This window comes from Emydura macquarii, unplaced genomic scaffold (assembly GCF_026122565.2).
Source record: "Emydura macquarii macquarii isolate MOO-44397 ecotype Brisbane River unplaced genomic scaffold, CSIRO-AGI_Emac_v2 contig_1551, whole genome shotgun sequence".
Lineage (NCBI taxonomy): Eukaryota > Metazoa > Chordata > Testudines > Chelidae > Emydura > Emydura macquarii.
This window is the reverse complement of record NW_027131688.1, coordinates 15,019,350-15,037,218: the sequence shown is the minus strand read 5'-3', so window position 1 is coordinate 15,037,218 and position 17,869 is coordinate 15,019,350. Positions and strand designations below refer to the sequence as shown.

The 17,869-nt window shown below is 40.7% G+C and overlaps 1 protein-coding gene across 3 annotated transcripts in view; it reads left to right on the top strand.

Moving 5' to 3' along the window:
• Positions 1-983: 983 nt before the first annotated feature.
• Positions 984-17,869, top strand: part of PPP2R5E (protein phosphatase 2 regulatory subunit B'epsilon) — a 108,469-nt gene continuing 91,583 nt past the window's right edge. For all 3 annotated transcript variants that reach the window (XM_067554918.1, XM_067554917.1, XM_067554916.1), the window contains exons 1-2: positions 984-1,833; positions 4,762-4,925. In XM_067554918.1, the coding sequence (XP_067411019.1) occupies positions 4,769-4,925 (157 nt within the window). In that variant the 5' untranslated portion in view covers positions 984-1,833; positions 4,762-4,768. The remainder of the gene's footprint in view (positions 1,834-4,761; positions 4,926-17,869) is intronic.

Sequence of the window (17,869 nt, the reverse complement as noted above, 5' to 3'; positions counted from 1 at the left end):
CAGATAGAGAAGCAAATGAAGGTCAGAGAGGGAGAAAGAATACCTATATTAACAGTTATACCTCCAGTGGCTGTCTTGTGAAATTAGTGCTCAGATGGTTTAGACTTTGTCAAAATCATGGGGGAAATACTACATGATATTTATAACACAGTAGCCATATAAATATGTTTAATAACTTTCACATTATGGTTAACTATTATTAAAGAGGGATGGTTTTGAGAAATAACCTACAAATACTCACTTCGTTGTGCACATATACCTGTACCCATTTTAAAAAGAAATCATGAGAAAACACCAAACTGCCCTGGCTGGGAGGCCTAGGTGCCCTGAACTGTAGGCTGTGTAGTGCTGGCATAAATCTTATATTTTCACAGTGCACAGGGGAAAAGGTGGTTAAACAATACTTTTAAAAAACAGTTTTATTTCTTCAGTTACAGGCTGTAAGTTCACATGTATACAGCCCCTTTCACCCCAGTCCTGGTCACTTACACGGGAACGGCCGCACCACACGGAGAACACCCAGTCCCCCCTGAGCAGCTCACCCCGCCACCACACACCGGTGAGGCTGGGCAGCGACGCTACAGGGCAGGGGAGTGAAGGGAGGCAGAATGTATTTCTCCCAGCTGGAAACCGGCCTGACCACACGGTTCACGGCCCTCCCCTGCAGAGCGGGGCTCGGCGAGCAGCGCCTCCCCGCAGCCCAGCGGAGCGCCCCGGGGTAAAGGTTCCGTCGGGCAGGGCTCGGCTTTACCTTGGCAGGTATCCCCTCCTCGTTCGGCTGGGTGTGGGGGGCGGCGGGCCTTGCCCTTTCCGACGGGGGTTTCTTTCCGGCGCGTGCCCTCCAGCCGAGCGGCAGGGCGTGGAATGGCTCTCCCCGAGCTGCAGGCGGGCAGCACTACCCCGTCCGAGCCCTTGCTGGCGTGGGGGGAAAGGCGGGCCTGCCTCCCGTGCAGGGGCCGAGCGAGCTCGGTGGAGCAGCCGCCAAGCACGGCCCGCAGTGCCAGCCCCTGAGCGTGAGGGAGGACGGGCGGCTCCTCCCGCCTAGGCGCCATCAGAAGCAGCGCCCGGTGCCCGGCCGCCGGTGTGAGTGCGCCGCCTCGGCCGCCGCCGTCCTGTCCACGGACAGTCCCGACTTCTCGCTCCCCGGCGCTGGGCGGCGGCGGCGCTGCGCTTCCCCTTCCCGCTCCCGGCGGCGGCGCGGGCGCCAATGAGGCGGCGAGTCCCCTGCCGGCTGCAGGCTGAGTGGGCGTGTGCGGGGGGCGGGCTGTGGGCGGCGGCGGCAGCAGCACGTTAGGTTGTGTGTGTGCCATGGCCGGAGCCCAGTGAGAGTGGCTGACAATAGGAGCAAGCGAGCCTGAGCGCGACCCCGACACCGCCGGGACCCCTCATTGCCCCAGCCAGCCGTCCAGCCGCCGGCGGAGGAGGCCTTCAGTACCAGCCGCAGCGCCCCTGGCCGCGCTCGGCCGCCCGCCCGCCCTACCGCGGCTCCCCTCAGCTCGGCCCGCGCTCGGCCGCCCCTCCGCAGGCCCCACCGCAGGGCTCCGCCGGGAATGTGAGTGAGGCAGCAGCCATCGCAGGCAGGGGGCCGCGCCGAGCGCCCGGGACTGAGCGGAGCCCGAGCAGCTGCCCGCTCCTGAACCCGCCGCCAACGCCGCCCTGCGCTGGGGAGGCCGCCGCCGCCGCCGAGGCCTACAGGCTCCTTCAGCTGCAGGGACAGAGCCCGGCGCGCACAACGCTCCGGCCGCCGCCGCCAGGGATCGGCCGCGCTCCGCCAAGCCCAGCTCACTCCGCCTTCTCCTCCTCGGCTCCGGATTCTCTGCCAGGAGGGTCAAGGTAACTTCACCCCCAGCCCGGAGAGGGCAGCGACCCGCACCCGGCCCCGGCATGGGGGAAGGGCTGTGGGGAGAGCGGGAGGGGCGGCGATCGGGGGTCGGGAGGATCGGGGTGCGCTAGAGGAGATGGGGATCACAGGAGGGTAAAGGACAGAGTCCAGCTGTATTACTTCTCCCCTTGTGTCTGGAAATGACATCCACTAGCACCCGTCAGAATGCAGCTAATTACTCCCCTGCTTTCACTGTGTGCTTGGTGGAGGCGCTTGCTCCTACCTTGCAGCTTGCAGAGACATCCATCGGTATTTTCACATTCACTTGCGTTTCCTCGGATTGTTTGCCCCAGCGGTGACAGTCTCTAGTGTGTGTCCCTGTGTATTTACCCAAATACTTAAAAACAGATTCTCGTGTTATAAAGAAACACTTTCGGATTGAGAAAGCTATAGCTGTAAATGCCGTTATCCACCACTTGTGCGGCACTCAGTGAATAACCTCACTCTTTTCCTTCCCTGGAAATAGTGGTTTTCAGTGCATTTAAATGATCATTTAGGAATGTGAAAAAAGTGATCAGTGTTTACTGTAATGTTATGAAGGCTGGATGTAGGCCTGTTGAATTAGAATTAGATTTTAATAATTTATAAATCAGGTGAGAGAAACTGTTACTAGATTTACAGCAGAGAAGTGTAGGTAAAGCTTCTTGCTGTCACAATGATCCTGCAGTTTAAGTGATCTGCTCTAGTCTTTGTCCGTTAATATTGTGAGCAATTCCATTTTGAGACTTCTGTACAAATATTTCTGGAAAAATGGTTAGACTTTTTAATGGTTACTTGTGACAAGGAGATGAAAACATGTTTTTAATGAGGTGAAATAGGACTAGCAAATCCAGAATCTGTCATTTTTGTTGATATTTCCAGAGTCCTGACAACAGGTAACTTTTTGTGTTTGTATATATTAAGGGAATTCCCTCCCCACACTTAGAAATCATGAATTGATTTGTTGAAGTGAAAGTATGTAACCACTTCTCCATATAGTTTATCTTATTTAGTTTATATATATATATATATTTAGTTTATAGTTTATCTGACTTTCCCATAAATCTTGCATGGGGCCTTGATGCCATGGTGATATTGGCATCTGTTTCAGTTGGTAAATAACATCTGTTTCAAATATAGAATTGTGTTGCTCATAGTCTATTAAATGTAGGATTATTATTTGGGATGATAATGAAGCCAGACCTGAGGAAAAATTAAATTGAAATAAGAATTATTTTTAGATAATGCCAGCTTCACTATCCAATATCAAGGGTTTCCGCTTGATTCGTTGAAGAAGTTGTGTGTTTTATATTTTCAGTACAAGTAGACTTTGTGTATATATATGATAATTTTGCACATATTAAAGTTGAGAGGGTTTCATTTAACAACCCTCATCTTTCTAACATACTTACATAATTAAAAACATTGAATCATACTTAAAGTATTTTGCATAATAAGAAAAATCCAAATAATGTTGATTTAAATTATTTATGAATCAGATCATTCCCCAAATATTTTAACAAAATAAGGACTTCAAGGTGCACTGCAGATTGCAAAATCAACTCCCATTAGCAATAGTAGTTCTTTTGATAATTGGAGTCAATGGGCATTGAGTGCTCTCAGGACCTTCCAAAAACATGATCTGAGGCCCTGATCCTGCAAACATTTACACACATTTAACTTGACTAGCAGCTCCTTTGATTAAAGTTAAATACATGTGTAAGTGTTTGCAGGATCTGGGGATAAATCTTTTTTCTTAAATCTGTTCTATTTCACTGAGAAAATGTGGTATTACTTTTTTGGACAGAGAAAAGGCAAGACTGGTAAAAATCAAATTTGATTGTTAAATAACCCTTTTAGTAGCAAAAGTAGCATGAAATATGCTCCAGTTATATTAGAATATGAAACTGGAATGTGCAAAGAGATTTGCAATATGAAAGCTGGATATTTCTAGAGTGGAGATTAAATAAGTGACATACTAAGGGCTTATCTACACTTAAAAGGCGGCAGCAACGCTGCTGTAGTGCTTCAGTGAAAATGATATCTACACTGAGGGGAGGGCTTCTCCCCTCAATGTAAGTACTCCACCTTCCCAAGAGGTGGTAGCTGTGTTGACAGGAAAAGACCTCATATTGACATAGTATTGTCTACACCAGGAGTTAGGTCAGCATAACTGTTGCTCAGGGAAGTTCCACACCCCGGGTGATGTAATTATACTAACATAAATTGCTAGTGTAGACCAAACCAAGTTTAGTGAACTTTCCTTGGTTTTAAAGCATAGTAGTATATTTTAGTAAACTTAATGTTTCCACAAAATGCACACCTTTATAGAAAGTAAACTGAATTTTATTCCTGTTTCATCATATTTATTTTAATTGTCCTAGAAAATAGTGCAGTTTTAATATTAAAATTCATTATTACTTTTGAGCTCCCAGAAGTGTGCATTGTGCTTTTATGAAAACAGGTAAAAGATACTTTGTGACCCAAAGAGCTTATGATCTCAGGCTTTGATCCTGCAGATAGGTCTGCACAGGCATCTTCCGGACCTCTGTCGAGTCCCATTGACATCAGCTGGGCTCCATGCAAACACAGGTGTCTAGGGGTGTGGCTCCAACTGTGGAATCAGTACCTAAATTCATATCTGAATTTATGGTGTGATACATGTAACAAGTGAGGACAATAGACAAAATAGGGGAGAGGAAGGACAAAAATTACAATAGTACCATGAAGCTGCTTCATAAGGCCTGTATGTAAATTGATGGACCATGTCTCTTTGATGTCAGCAGTACGTTTTAGGAGGGATGTGAACGAGGAGAAGGAGGTGGCTCTTGGCAAACTCATTTAATCTTTACCTGTTTTCATCCACTAGGAATGTGTTTATAATATGTGTTTCCCTTCAGTAGGGATATGTCCTCAGCACCAACCACTCCTCCGTCAGTGGATAAAGTAGACGGATTTTCTCGGAAGTCCGTCAGAAAAGCCAGACAGAAGAGGTCACAAAGCTCCTCCCAGTTTAGGTCTCAGGGCAAGCCTATTGAATTAACTCCTCTCCCTCTGCTAAAAGGTAAGACTCAAGATCAGATGTACGATTAAAACATTTTTATTTTACAGCAGACATCTAATTTATGCTATAAAGTATTGTTGTAACAGAAATTTGAGGGGGATTTTGGCCTGTAAGTAAGAAACAGTTCATGCCATACAAGTATTTATTAAGATCTGAAAATTTTTGGCATCAATTAATATCTTTAAAGTGAAAACCTTGCATCTACAAATGGATATGTGTGTACTGTTTGCAATACTTGTGGAAGTTCTGAATGCTAATAATAACAGAACCATTGCTGGCAGTCTGAAGAGACACTTTTTTGCACATATTTTAAGTTATAAACCCTTAACATTTAATCAAATGTGGCAATAGTTTTTAAATGGGTAGATGATTCATTAGCAGGTGTGAACGATATTAATTTAGCATTGGCTTCTGTGATCTGCTGAGCATTTTCTGCAGGGAGCTAAGTGCTTTCAATTCCCACTGATTTTTAGTACAAGTGTGTGGGGCAGAACAGCTCTCAAAATCATGTTCTTGCAGAGAAAAGGATCTATATATTTTTCATTCTCTCATTCATTCAGCCTTCCAAAACTGTTTCCTGTAAAACTAAATATTGAAGAGGCTTATGTGGTCAAATGCAGATTTCTACGTTTTATCAGTCTCCTTTTTGTTTACAGTTAACTAAAGTTGATATAAGAGTTGATCATTGTGGGAGTTGATATTGGAGTTCATAATTGTGGACGTTGTCAAGGGCTAGTAGGTTTAATATTAGGCCTATCACTTTTGTTTTGCAGGTATGTATATTTCCCACATCCCTCCTTTCTACCTGTCTGATACATTTGTGTTGAGTCAAAGTATTTAAATATGTAAAGGACCTGTTGTGACCAGAATCCTGCCACCCTGCTTGCTCACAAGAATGGAGTAGACATATGAAAAACACACACACATATATGCATGTATCAGCTGAGAGAAAAACAGGTTGCCTGGATTCTTGTTAGTGGATTACTCAATGGAGTTGTCATTTTTGTAACATATTTGAGACCTTTTTTGGTGGAGCTGATAGTTTTTAAAATCAGGAGCCAAATAACTTTTTAAAAATAGTATTTTAGTGGTAGATTAAATCTTGGGCCTGTCATCCTTGATGCTTTCCTTTTGAAATAACTAATGCACTAGTTCATAAAGGTGGACACAATTTGCCTTTTGGTTAAAATAACCTAATTTTGGAAAGTAAATTACATTTATGTTTGATATAAAAATGAGCGAACTGATACTACAACTGTTATTACTTATTTGTATCGCAGTGATTCCCAGTGATTCATTCAGGGAATACAGTAGGCACTTTATGTGCATATAATGAAAATTTGGAACTAAGGCCCGAACCCTGCAAACATTTACACACATTCTTAACTTGACTTCCATGAGTAATTTAATTGATTTCAATGGGTGTACTCATAATAGTCAAGTTAAGAATGTGTGTAAGTGTTTGCGGGATTGGAGCGTAACTTTTACTGCAAGAGACAATATGTGGCTATGACAAACATGGAAGGAGCATTAAGTATTGGTGAAAGAATTATAATTGGTGTAATAAGCAGTAGTTACAGTGCCCCAGCTTACAAACTAAATATTTGTTCTTGCAAGTTATTTCTCATGATCAGTCCTCAGTTGATTTCATAGGGGGGCATCATGCTGGCACGGGGTCCAACTGTGAAGATTAATTTGTGAGATTTGGGCCTAATATACCACTGCTGCTTCAGATAGGTTATATCCTTATTGAAGGGATACCATCAACTAAAATTCAACTGCTGAGAATATACTTTGTTATTGTTACTGGTAACACCAAGATTACTAAAGTTGAAAGAAGTGAAAAAATTATATATTTAAATTTTATTTATCTTGTCCATTGCCAGCCCTTTGTGTATAGTTAGTTTCACTATTTTCTGTGGATAGGCTGTGATGTCCCAATCCTGCAAACTCTGTGGCTTGTCCTTGACTTCAAACACATAGGTAACTCCGTTGATTTCAGTAAACTTCCTACTGATTTAATAATTCCCCCTATTGTTTGTATAGATGTTTCAGATAGGAATGAGAACATTAATCACAGCATGTGATTCAAGATATTGGTAAGTTTTATGCATTCCTATAGGGTCTGCCCTAACATTACACAAGGCTCTGAACTACGACTTGCTAATCAAGAAATACAATATCATGAGAAAGAACTGCAGTGTTTTCAGTATTGCATATCTAGTAAGAATGTGTAAATAAGTTAAATTGTTATTGTTTTGTGCTTGCTCTTCTTAGTAATCAGAGATATATGTATGTAGCTTTGTGTATGTGTGTGTGTATACATTTTGAGTGTTCACATTGCAATGCACAAAGGGGCTATTTTAAGGTTGCATAAGCCACATTCTGCTCTCTGTGTTAGTAGTGTAAATTCAGAGTAACTCTACTAATAACAATTTCATTATTTTGATGTAGTTGAGTTTAATTTGAAATTACCTACCTCTCTGGTGAGGCTAAGATCTCCGCCATAACATTATATTAACATTTTTTCCCTTTATTTCAAGTGGGGGAAAAATGGGAAGAGGAAAGACATGAACATGTGCATATGTGATGTAGCTATCATAGTTAATGGTACATTTATTCAAATTAAGTTTAAGTGTCTGAGCTTTGGATCTCAAGTTCATGCTGATGTTTCCATGCTCTGGCTCCAATGCACCCTAATTTGAACAGCATCCTAGACTGTAGTGTAGGTTCTGACTACCTTAGAGACTGCCTCTCTTTCTGCCTTTTTAAAAGGCTTATTGAGATTTTTCAGAGCTAACAGTCCCCCTAGATTTGGGAGCTTGTTGGAGAGCAGTCTCAGTGGAGAGACTTCATCTCTGGAATTTATACTTTCACCGCAGTCCAGTAGTCCAACAACACAACTTTACTATGTTGACCTTCAGATCATGCCTCAAGTCTTGTCTGTTTAATCATGAAATAATTGGTTTTGCTTGTGTGGTATGTTATTTTGTTTGTTAGGAGGTTATTTTGTTTTAATTAACATTGGTTTGGCTCACATTGTAGTGATCTAGTTGTAAACATATCTAGAGGTAAATCAATATGGGAGAAGTTGGTGGAAAGGAGTAAATTTATATTTATTTATATATATATATTTTAAATATCAAGCACCCAAACCTAATCAAAATGCTGCTAGACTTTCTAGACTTTTCCCAATGCTGCCTTGTACTTGTATGTGTACATAAAGATGTCCTGAGAGGCGTGCACTGAAATTGGACAGGAAATGAATGCACTGCACACTGTTTTTTCCATCATTAAAAACTTGTCTAGTTTTATTGACTAAAGCAAAGTATTTTTCAGGGCAGATGAGTTACGTGACAAGTGTGACATTTTCAATTCAAATTATTTAGTATTATTTGGAAACGTGTAAAGTACCTCAGGAGTCTTAAACTTGAAAAGCATTCTCCCCCATCCCATTTCATATTCGTTGACAACTTAGTTTAGTTCTATTTGCCTGCTCCTAGTTTCTCCAATGGCAGTTCTGCACTTAAAATGATGCAGCAAAGATGCTCCTACGCTGACAGGAGAGCTTCTCCTTTCAGCATAGTTAATTCACCTCCACGAAAGGTGGTACCTGTGTCAATGGGAGTTCTCCTGTCGACATAGCGCTGTCTACATCAGGGGTTAGGTTAGTATAACTGTGTCACTCAGGCATGGGTTTTTCACATTGGCCTAAAACTATTTCACACTTAGGCTGAAAACAAGAAATTTCAGCTCAAAGATCAATTATTATTTTGGAAAAGTTTTACTTTTCCCAAAACATGGGTAAAGTTCCCCATTACCAGTAGGAATAGGTTTGCTACCACAGCGTTATGAAATTTATTGAGGTTCTAATACATTTATCAGATCGTTTCCATAGAATTAAACAGTTTCTGTAGCAGCAAAAATGAAGCACTGCATACACAAAAGGGAACATTTTTTTTGCCTTTTCTGTCATGTCTTATCATTTATTGTAATGTTTTCTTTATAGGTGGGGTTATATTACGATCTCCTTATAAAACCCTATCTTTAGGCTAAGTGGTGAAGGTCTTATTCAGGCAAAAATCCTATCAACTTCATTGGGAGTTATGCGTGAGTAAGGAATGTGGGATGTGGTCCTTAGTTTTTTCAAGTACAACTACATTTGATCACTTCTTTATCTTATCGTAAGAATATTTTTTTATCTTCCGTCATTATGATGTCATAATTATAGACCCTAATCCTGCAACCCATAATCACATTTATATTTATTATTATAGTGAAAAGTGAAAAACTTAGCTCTTACTCACATCCGTGGTTCTGTTGATTTCGTTAGGAATGGACTACTTTGCATTTATATTGCACTTTTCACTTGAGTTACTTGGAGTGCTTACAAATGTCAGTAAACCATTAATAAGTGCCTAAGCTAGATACTTATTTCTAAGTATGGAAATGGAGAAAACTGGGACAAGTGGTTAAGTTACTTGCCCCGAGATCACACAGTGCGGTATTGGTACAATTGGGAATAGAGCCCTGAACTCCTGACTTACAGTCCTGTGATCTATCTGTTAGACAACTCTCTTACATAATCATAAATACTTGGGATTTAGTTGTGATTTTCATCTTCAAATAATAACTAAGATATGGGTCCTGAATTGGATCTCCACAGATGGAACCCTGGGACCCTTTCAGAGGCTCATTGATATTAGTGACCTCTTTGTGACAGAAGGGTCTGTCTACATGCACAGAGTTCGGTATTGGAGCCATAATCCTTGTTTTACCCCTATGAGGGAAGGATGTATTATCCCGCATCTTAAACTTTTACAGTTTTATTTTAAATACTTGTAAACATTACTTCGTAGTTTGCTGCAAATCTGGGGTGAAATGCCACCCATTTTCTTCCATTTTCCTGCACTCTTGGTACTGCATCTGAATGGTTTAAGTTGGATTTTTGCATTTGGGTATCTGATGGTTATGGAGTTTGTAGATAATGGTTTTAAAAAATATCTTTAGCTGTCTCCAAATGTGTGTGCTATTGGAACATTCCATAAGTGAACTAAATTCCCTTTCTTTGAAACATTTAATATTTGTCTGTTGACTGGGTGTGCTTCTTGCTCTCAAATCACTATAGTTCATATCAGCTTCAGAAATAAAGCTTTGAGGCTGCTGCTGCTTCTATTTTAATTTTTTTTTTTTTTGCTGTCATGATTTCTTGCAAAACATTAGATGAAAGGCTAAAAATGGAAGTTAATTGTGAGTGATATGAAGAAATGAACATCCACAGAAATTATGTAATTTTCTTCCATATCTCTAGCAATGTAAAACCTGTGTAATTTTTTCCCTTTATTTAATTTTCCATTATGTGTTCACAGGTAATTAGGTATAGTATAACAGAATACTCCATATATTCACTGGTTTAAGTTGTTGTATAGTGAGGAGAGCACCCATGCTGTTTTCTTCATTAGAAACTGTATTCTTTCCGAGAAGATGCTGAGATCGATTGCACCTTTCCTTTCTTTTCTTTGCTTTTCTTTTTTAAAAAGTCATTGATTTGTTTTTTATTTTAGATGAATGGTAACTCATATTCACCCAGTCTCTTCCCTCAAATCTTTACTCTTTCTTGGGCCCATTCCTGCAAAGACTTAGTTGTGTGTAACTTCACATGTGAATAGTTCAGTTGACTTTCAATGGGACGTTAACAATGTGTGTTTGCAGAATTAGGGTCTTGGTGAGTGTCAGAGACTTTTAGTATTATTGATAACAACTTAAATGTAAGCAGTTGTCCACACTTACTATTTTATTTTGGGGGAAGTCCTGTCCTTAGATTAGAACAAAGATACAAGGGAACTCCATTACTGGTCAGAAGGAATAACCTCTGACCTTGTTGGCTGTCTCTGGTCTGTGCGGGTTGGTGGCTCTGGATATAGAAGAGAAGGCAGCATTTGCCCTTTGGTAAATTGCTTATAATTAAGTTAGTGGGGTAGTAAAGGTGTATAATCTTTTTTCTTAGTACTTTTATAAATATCAGGTCCTGATAGGTTTTGGACAAGTGGCCTGTTCTAGTGTGTATACAAATTTGAAAATGTGCATGTTGACAAATTTGGTAGTTTAATGAAGAAGCAGGTTTTTCAACTGTACATTGAATGTATGAGTCTTCATCATTCTCTGGTATTCTTCATTCTATGTAATTGATTCTTTAAGTTTGCATTGCTTGAAAAGTAATTATGATTTAATAGTCTTGTTTTCAAAAATCCTTGTGACTTTTTTTGTATACATTCTTAATTATATTGGTATGTCTTACTACTTTTAAGTCACTATTGATTTCTTGAAAACATTGAGCAAAATTTTCCTCTCTCATCCATGTGGTGGGTCTTAACTATGATTTTCTTAGAATTTCAAGTGTGTACATGTGGATCACTCTTACTAACATCAGTTTTGTGCATATTAGGAGCACAATCTACTAGTGTTGAGATCTTCCTGGAGAACTGGAAAGCAGAGATGCTTCCCAAATATTTTTGAGGAATTTCAAAACAAAGAAGTAGAAACAGCAGCTATGGCTGTATAGCATTATTGTTTGTATTGCTAGCTTCTTTGTGCTACTTATTCTATAAATACATAGTAAGAGATGGTCTCTACCCTGAAGAGCTTGCAGTGTAATTTAACATAAGACGTGACCAGTGAGTGTGACAAGTAGCAGAGAGGAGAAGTTAAAAAAAAAAAAAAAAAGTTAACTTGGTAAGCTAGCTTTGTGGGTATTTGATTACTCTCAATCATTAAAAGTATTGAGTTATTGTGGTTTTAAAAGCTTATTTTGGTCTTTGACCTAGTCTTCTTCACTAGTTGACTGATATTTTGTAAAAGGGGGGAATTGAGGGATGAGGGGAAAGTGTTAGATCAGTATATTCCCAGGGTTAAAATATTCACTTTCAGGACTGATCTCCCAATTAGGAAATAAATCAAACATTCTAATACAGGATTGAATTAAGAAAAATGTCTGCTGCTGACAGTGTATGATCAGAAAGATAATTTGAAGTTGTGTATTATCTAGAGAACTGGTTTCACTGTTTTAATCAAAATAAAACAGATGTACATAACATTTGCATTCTTAATCCCTTATCCATTTTATGTTGTTCATTGTAAACAGTAGCTCGATATACATGATATAGTTTGTTATGCTGTGGCAGGGAAACATAATTCTTAAGTGACTGTTTTTACCTATATTTATCTATATGCTTAGGAGGGCCTTACATCAAAAATCGTGTCTCTTGCATTTCAGTGTACTTAAAACTAGAGTGCAAAATTCATCTTAAACCAGTGCAGGAAAGTGTAAGGTACATTCACTCTCCTATACGACTGAAGCCCATCTTGTCCCGGGGGAAGGGAACAACTGTAAAGGTGTCAACAAGCATGTGGCCAAGGGTGATCAAGTATACTATATCAGTTTTCGCAGTGGAGAGATGTAAATATTGGGATCCCCCAAGGATCTGTACTGGAATCAGAGCTGTTCAACATTCATAAATAATCTGGAAAAGGGGATGAAAAGTGAGGTGTCCAGAACAACCTTTTGCAGAAGATACAAAATTACTCAAGATAGTTAAGTCTAAAGCTGACCAAGAAGAGGTACAAAGGGACCACACTAAACTGGGTGACAAAAAGGCAGATGAAATTCAGTGTTGATAAATGCAAAGTAATGCACATTGGAAAAAAGTAATCCCAGCTGTACATACAGAATGATGGGTTCTAAATTAGCTGTTGCCACTCAAGAACGAGATGTTGGAGTCACTATGGAGTTCTCTGAAAACATCTGCTCAGGGTGCAGTGGAAGTAAAACAAGATAACAAGAGACATAAGGAAAGAGAGTGATGATAAAACAGAAAATCTCATAATGCTACTATATACATCCATGGTATGTCCACACCTGGAATACTGCAAGCAGTAATGGTCATCCCATCTCCTAGAAGATATATTAAAATTGGAAAAAGTACACAGAAGGGCAACAAAAATGATTAGGGTACAGTTTCCATTCAAGGAGAGATTACAAAGACTGGGACTGTTCATCTTCGAGAAGACATAACTTGGGGGGATGTGATAGAGATCTATAAAATCATGAATTATATGAAAAAAAGTGAATAGGGAAGTGTTATTTACCCCTTCACATAACACAAGAACTGAAAACAAGAATTACCTAATGAAATTAATAGGCAGTGGGTTTAAAACAATATAAGAAAGTGTGCATTGTGTGAAGAAATAATCAACCTGTGGAACTCATTGCCATGGGACGTTGTAAGGGCCTAAAAGTATAACTGGGTTCAAAAAAGAATAAGTAAGTTCATGGAGGATAGGTCCATCAATGGCTATTAGCCAAGATAGTCAGGGACACAACTCCATGCTCTGGCTGTTCCTAAATCTCTGACTGCTAGAAGCTGGGCCTAGACAACGGGATGGATCAGTCAAAATTGCCCTGTTCTGTTCACTCACTCTGAAGCATCTGGCACTAGTCATTGTCAGAAGAGTGGATGCTGAGCTAGATGGATCATTGTTCTGACCCAGTATGGCCATTCTTATGTTCTAAGGTGACCTGCAAAGGATTTTAGAAATGTTCTTTGCTTCTTTATGATGGATGAAAAAGACCTGAAAGATATGGTGATGGTATTCTTTAAAATATTTTTGGGGTGATATGTGTTTGAAATTTGCTCTATGTTGGTTTTATTGGAAAATCTTGTGAATGTCTTGGAGGTATACATTGTGAGGTCTCTCAATACACCATCCACCATCACCAAAAGAATGATCTAATTGCTTTGTCTCACCCCGTCCTGTCCCCTTTTCTGCCACTAAGGATCTCTGCCTCATTTGCATGGTTATAGGTCAAATTTAATACTGGTTTGATTTCTTGCTTCTTACCATATATGCTGATACCAGAACTGGTGTATTTTTGGGTTTTAAAATACTGGTTGCAATGTGGTTCTGTATGTATATTGCTTTCAGGGTTTCAAGTGTTCTTTTGCAGCTTATATTGTATTAGAAGGGCTATGGTATACAGCACTGTAAAATCAACTGGTATAGGTTAGAAATTGCGGCAGAAATGATTCTGGATCAGGGAGATGTTATTTCTGCTTTCCTTTTATGCAGAAGCTCTGAGCATCGAATGAGAATACATAAATTTCCATTTTGTTTCCTCTTGAAATTGTTTAGATTCTCTTAACTCAGTATGTTTTTAAAATTTCTGCAATATGACTTAGATATGTTGTGAATAATCTTTTTGTAAAGAGATGATCTCTCCAATAAGTATTGTACAGTTTTAATTTTGAACAGTTAATTCCCGTGGTTAATATGGTAGCTTATATTTTCCATTTGTACAGAGGCAAAGTTTGAAAAACCTGTTGTTACAACCAGACAAAATTTAGCCAATGCAGCATTTAATTGCTGGGTATTTTGAGGGCTGCATGCTACTGAGAGTAGAGTAAATCCACCAGACTTTATTTGTTATCATAGATATTTTCTAAAGATATTTTAGGGATAGGCTAGTCTTTGAGGAGCAGACTTAACGTTTTCAAGTAGACTAGCTGGTCTACGTGGAAAACACTCCTAAAGTGGAGGATTAGTACCGTTATTTTCCCCTCTTCAGTTTTCCTTGTCACTCCCCCCCCCTTTCCTTTTTTCCTTTTATCACTTTTTTCCTTTTCTTCCTCCACTTTTCCCTTCCCTCTCCTTTGTCCTCTGTGGACTGCAGTGTGGTTGCAGCCACTAGAGGGTGTTATGATCTCTCACACATCTGAACAATAGCGTTCTATGCTATAAATGCTTGTGATGGGTTAGAGGGGTTCTTCCAATAACAGAGTCAATAAAATTAGCTATTTGAGTGAGACAAAATAGCTGTTCTTCATCTTGCTGAGGTCCACAGATCTGTTATAGCGAGTCTTTCAGTGTGCTAGCAGCTGCTTTAGTGGCTGGACCAGATGGATCATACATAGTCTTTCAGGAAGAGGTTTGTCCATCCATCTAAAGAGCACACTAGTTTCATTCTGCCTTCATAGCTACAGTTAGGCAGTTCCAGACTTCTCCACTGTAGAGCTTCTTTTCTCTTTCCTCTTTAATAGAATAATTTGCCCACTCATTTCTTGAGATTGCATCTATTCCCTCTGCCAATAAACATTCTTTCCCCCATGATGATATACTGAGGTGGCTGAAGTCCCTGCTCATGCATATGAAGTGCAGAATGGTGAACAAAGCATGGAAAAGGGAAAAGGCAAAAACATGTGCTTCTCTACTATTTCCCTAATAGAGTGCCTGTATCCGCTGTCGGCACAAACCAGGCCCTTCACAGGCAATTCATTCTGGGCAGGGGTCATTCCAGTTCCCTCCTCAGGACAAAGAAAGGCTCAGCTGGCTGTAGAGAAGAAGGTGCAGCTAAGGAGGTGGTCACTGGTTCCCAATGAGTGGAGCAGTCCCAGAAGAATGTTCCTAGTGCATTGGGGAAGTTTGTGGCTATGTGGCTGAGCCATAATTATGGTATCGGGAACAGCTGTACAATTACCTCAGACTGTGGTTAGAAGACAGTACATGAACCAGGGAGATTGTGGTAAAGGGTCTTGTAGATAAACCTGTCTTCTTCCTTACACCCTCACTTCCTTCCACTATATCAGTGTATGCGCAGTGTGCCCAGCCATTTAATGGTGTCGTCATCAGCCAGGTGGAGAGCTGGTAGCCCGCCGTTGAAATAAATCAGTGGACACTCAACAATGATCTGTGACATAGTCTGAAGTTGACTGCAGCTACATCGCAGGTCATTAGAAAAATCTTATTTAAAGAGATTGGCTGCACAGTTTCTCTATCCTGTTCAAAAATGGTTCAGAAATGATGATAGGTGCCTTGGCAGATCAAAACCTGGGGGACAGGTGGTTGGGTCAGTGATGAGAGAGTGATTAACAACTGTTGTTGTTGACCACTCATTGTGCCAAGCAGATTCATCGTCATGTCCTGTAGTGGCATAAATTAACATAATGGGCATCTAGAAGACAGGCAAGCTGATGGGTGGTTGAAGAGATCTGTGTACAGTGGCAGGTCACCATTCTCGCAGATTTTAGCCAACAGCGTGACTGAGGCCTTCTCACGGTGAATGTGGGGTGGTGCTCTGTTGCTAAGTATCTGTGTCCATGGCATTAACTTATCAAATCAGGCACAGCAGCGGGGTATGATACCATCTTGCTGGAATTCCTCAAGCACCTTGGACCAGAGGCATCAAAGTGGCTTACTGACTTCTACACATGGGTCATTAATGAGAAGAAATTACCATGCACTTGGTGTCAAGCAAAGATTATTATCATTCTTAAACTGGGCAAGGACCCCTACAGTATGTCAAGTTGCCGCCTGATATTCTTGCTGTCAGTGTGTTTGAGCATTTGATCCTCCAACGAATCACTCTGGATACGGACAATATCTTGCAAATTGAGCAGGTAGGGTTTAGGAAAGGATGCAGCACCTGTAATCAAGTCCTGCCCTTGTCCACCTTTATCAAAAATGGTTTTCAACAAAATCTAAAGATGGGAGCTATCTTCTTGGATTTGACTGCTGCCTATGACACAATTTGACACAGAGGCCTTTTGTTTAAACTCTCTCAAATTGTTGAAGTAGTAGAGGTCTTTCTCCAGAAGAATACACTTTCTCCCACTGTACCAGGGCTTCGTTTAACCTTAATTTTTGTTTGCTCTAAGCCAGATGTGGTTTCCCTTGCTGCAGGCTGCTCCAGGATACTCATTGAACCTGCAGAGTTGGAGATAGTTCTCAGTCACTCAGCACTGCAGTGAATCCCTTAATCTTAAGAGTCATGAGCATATGAGATCTTTCCTCTGGGTCAGGCCTAATCTGGGGCTCTTCTGCTGTCAGGAGAAGATTTGGACCCTTGGTTTTATCCCAGGAGTAGCCAAAGGAAGTCCTGGCAAGAAAGGGCCTATCAGAAGAAAAGAGAAGCGAAACCACTAAGGAAATGTAAAGCCCCCATCTCTGTAGGGGAGATCCTTATTTGGATTGCAGAGGGAATTTTCTCTGTACCCTTCAGACTTCAGAAAGAAATAATGACCCAAAGAGCAGGTCCTCCTACTGTAAGTGCCCCAAGAAAACTGCCAGTGGTCTCATCCTTTGAACATTTCTCTCTCCAATCACATCAGAAGTGTCAGGTTTTCCCTATCTTCAGAGAAAGTGCGGGAAAATTGGGAGCATACGTGTGCATGTGTGTCCCCCCCTTCTTGTTCTCTGTAAGTCTTGGAGCTTGATTATTCCAAGCTTTCCAGATCCATCAAGAATACAGACATATCCAAAAAACGGAGACATGGAGGAGCTCATTCCTTGGTATAGGAGAAGGGCCAGATTTCAAACTTGAAATAAGAGCCTTAACAGGTAAAAACTCAGGGCAAACTATTCCAGTCAAAATATTTTAAAACTTTTCTTTAGAAAGGCTGTTGGCCCCCTCCTCTCTCTCTCTCTTTCTAGATGAGCCCCTGAAAAGAGAAAGGAAGTTCAAGAGAGAGTGGAATGAAACAATATGGAAGTATTTCCCTTCATGTTTCAAATTGTACGTACCTTTAAATGCAGCCATCATGAATGTCATTAGGAAGGGTTGCTGGGAACACAGGGAAACAAGGCTAAGCAGATTAACAAAGGTTTTGTAATATCTATCAGTCTACCTATCTACCTGAGATAGACACTGCTCTTTACTCTCTCAGAAAGGATAAAGACATTCCCTTTCTAGAAGCTTTCCTAATCCAGGGTACTACTGATAGGAGGGTTGACAAGTGTCTCAGAAGAAATTACAAGGTGACCTCAGTTGACCTGACAGCATCACTGTCCTTTTGCCCAGTTCAATCTATTGTGAACAGGCATGCTTTCTAATTTAGGTACTTAAATGGCTCCCATCACTGTAGTACTTGAGTGCCTCATAACCTTTACCCTAT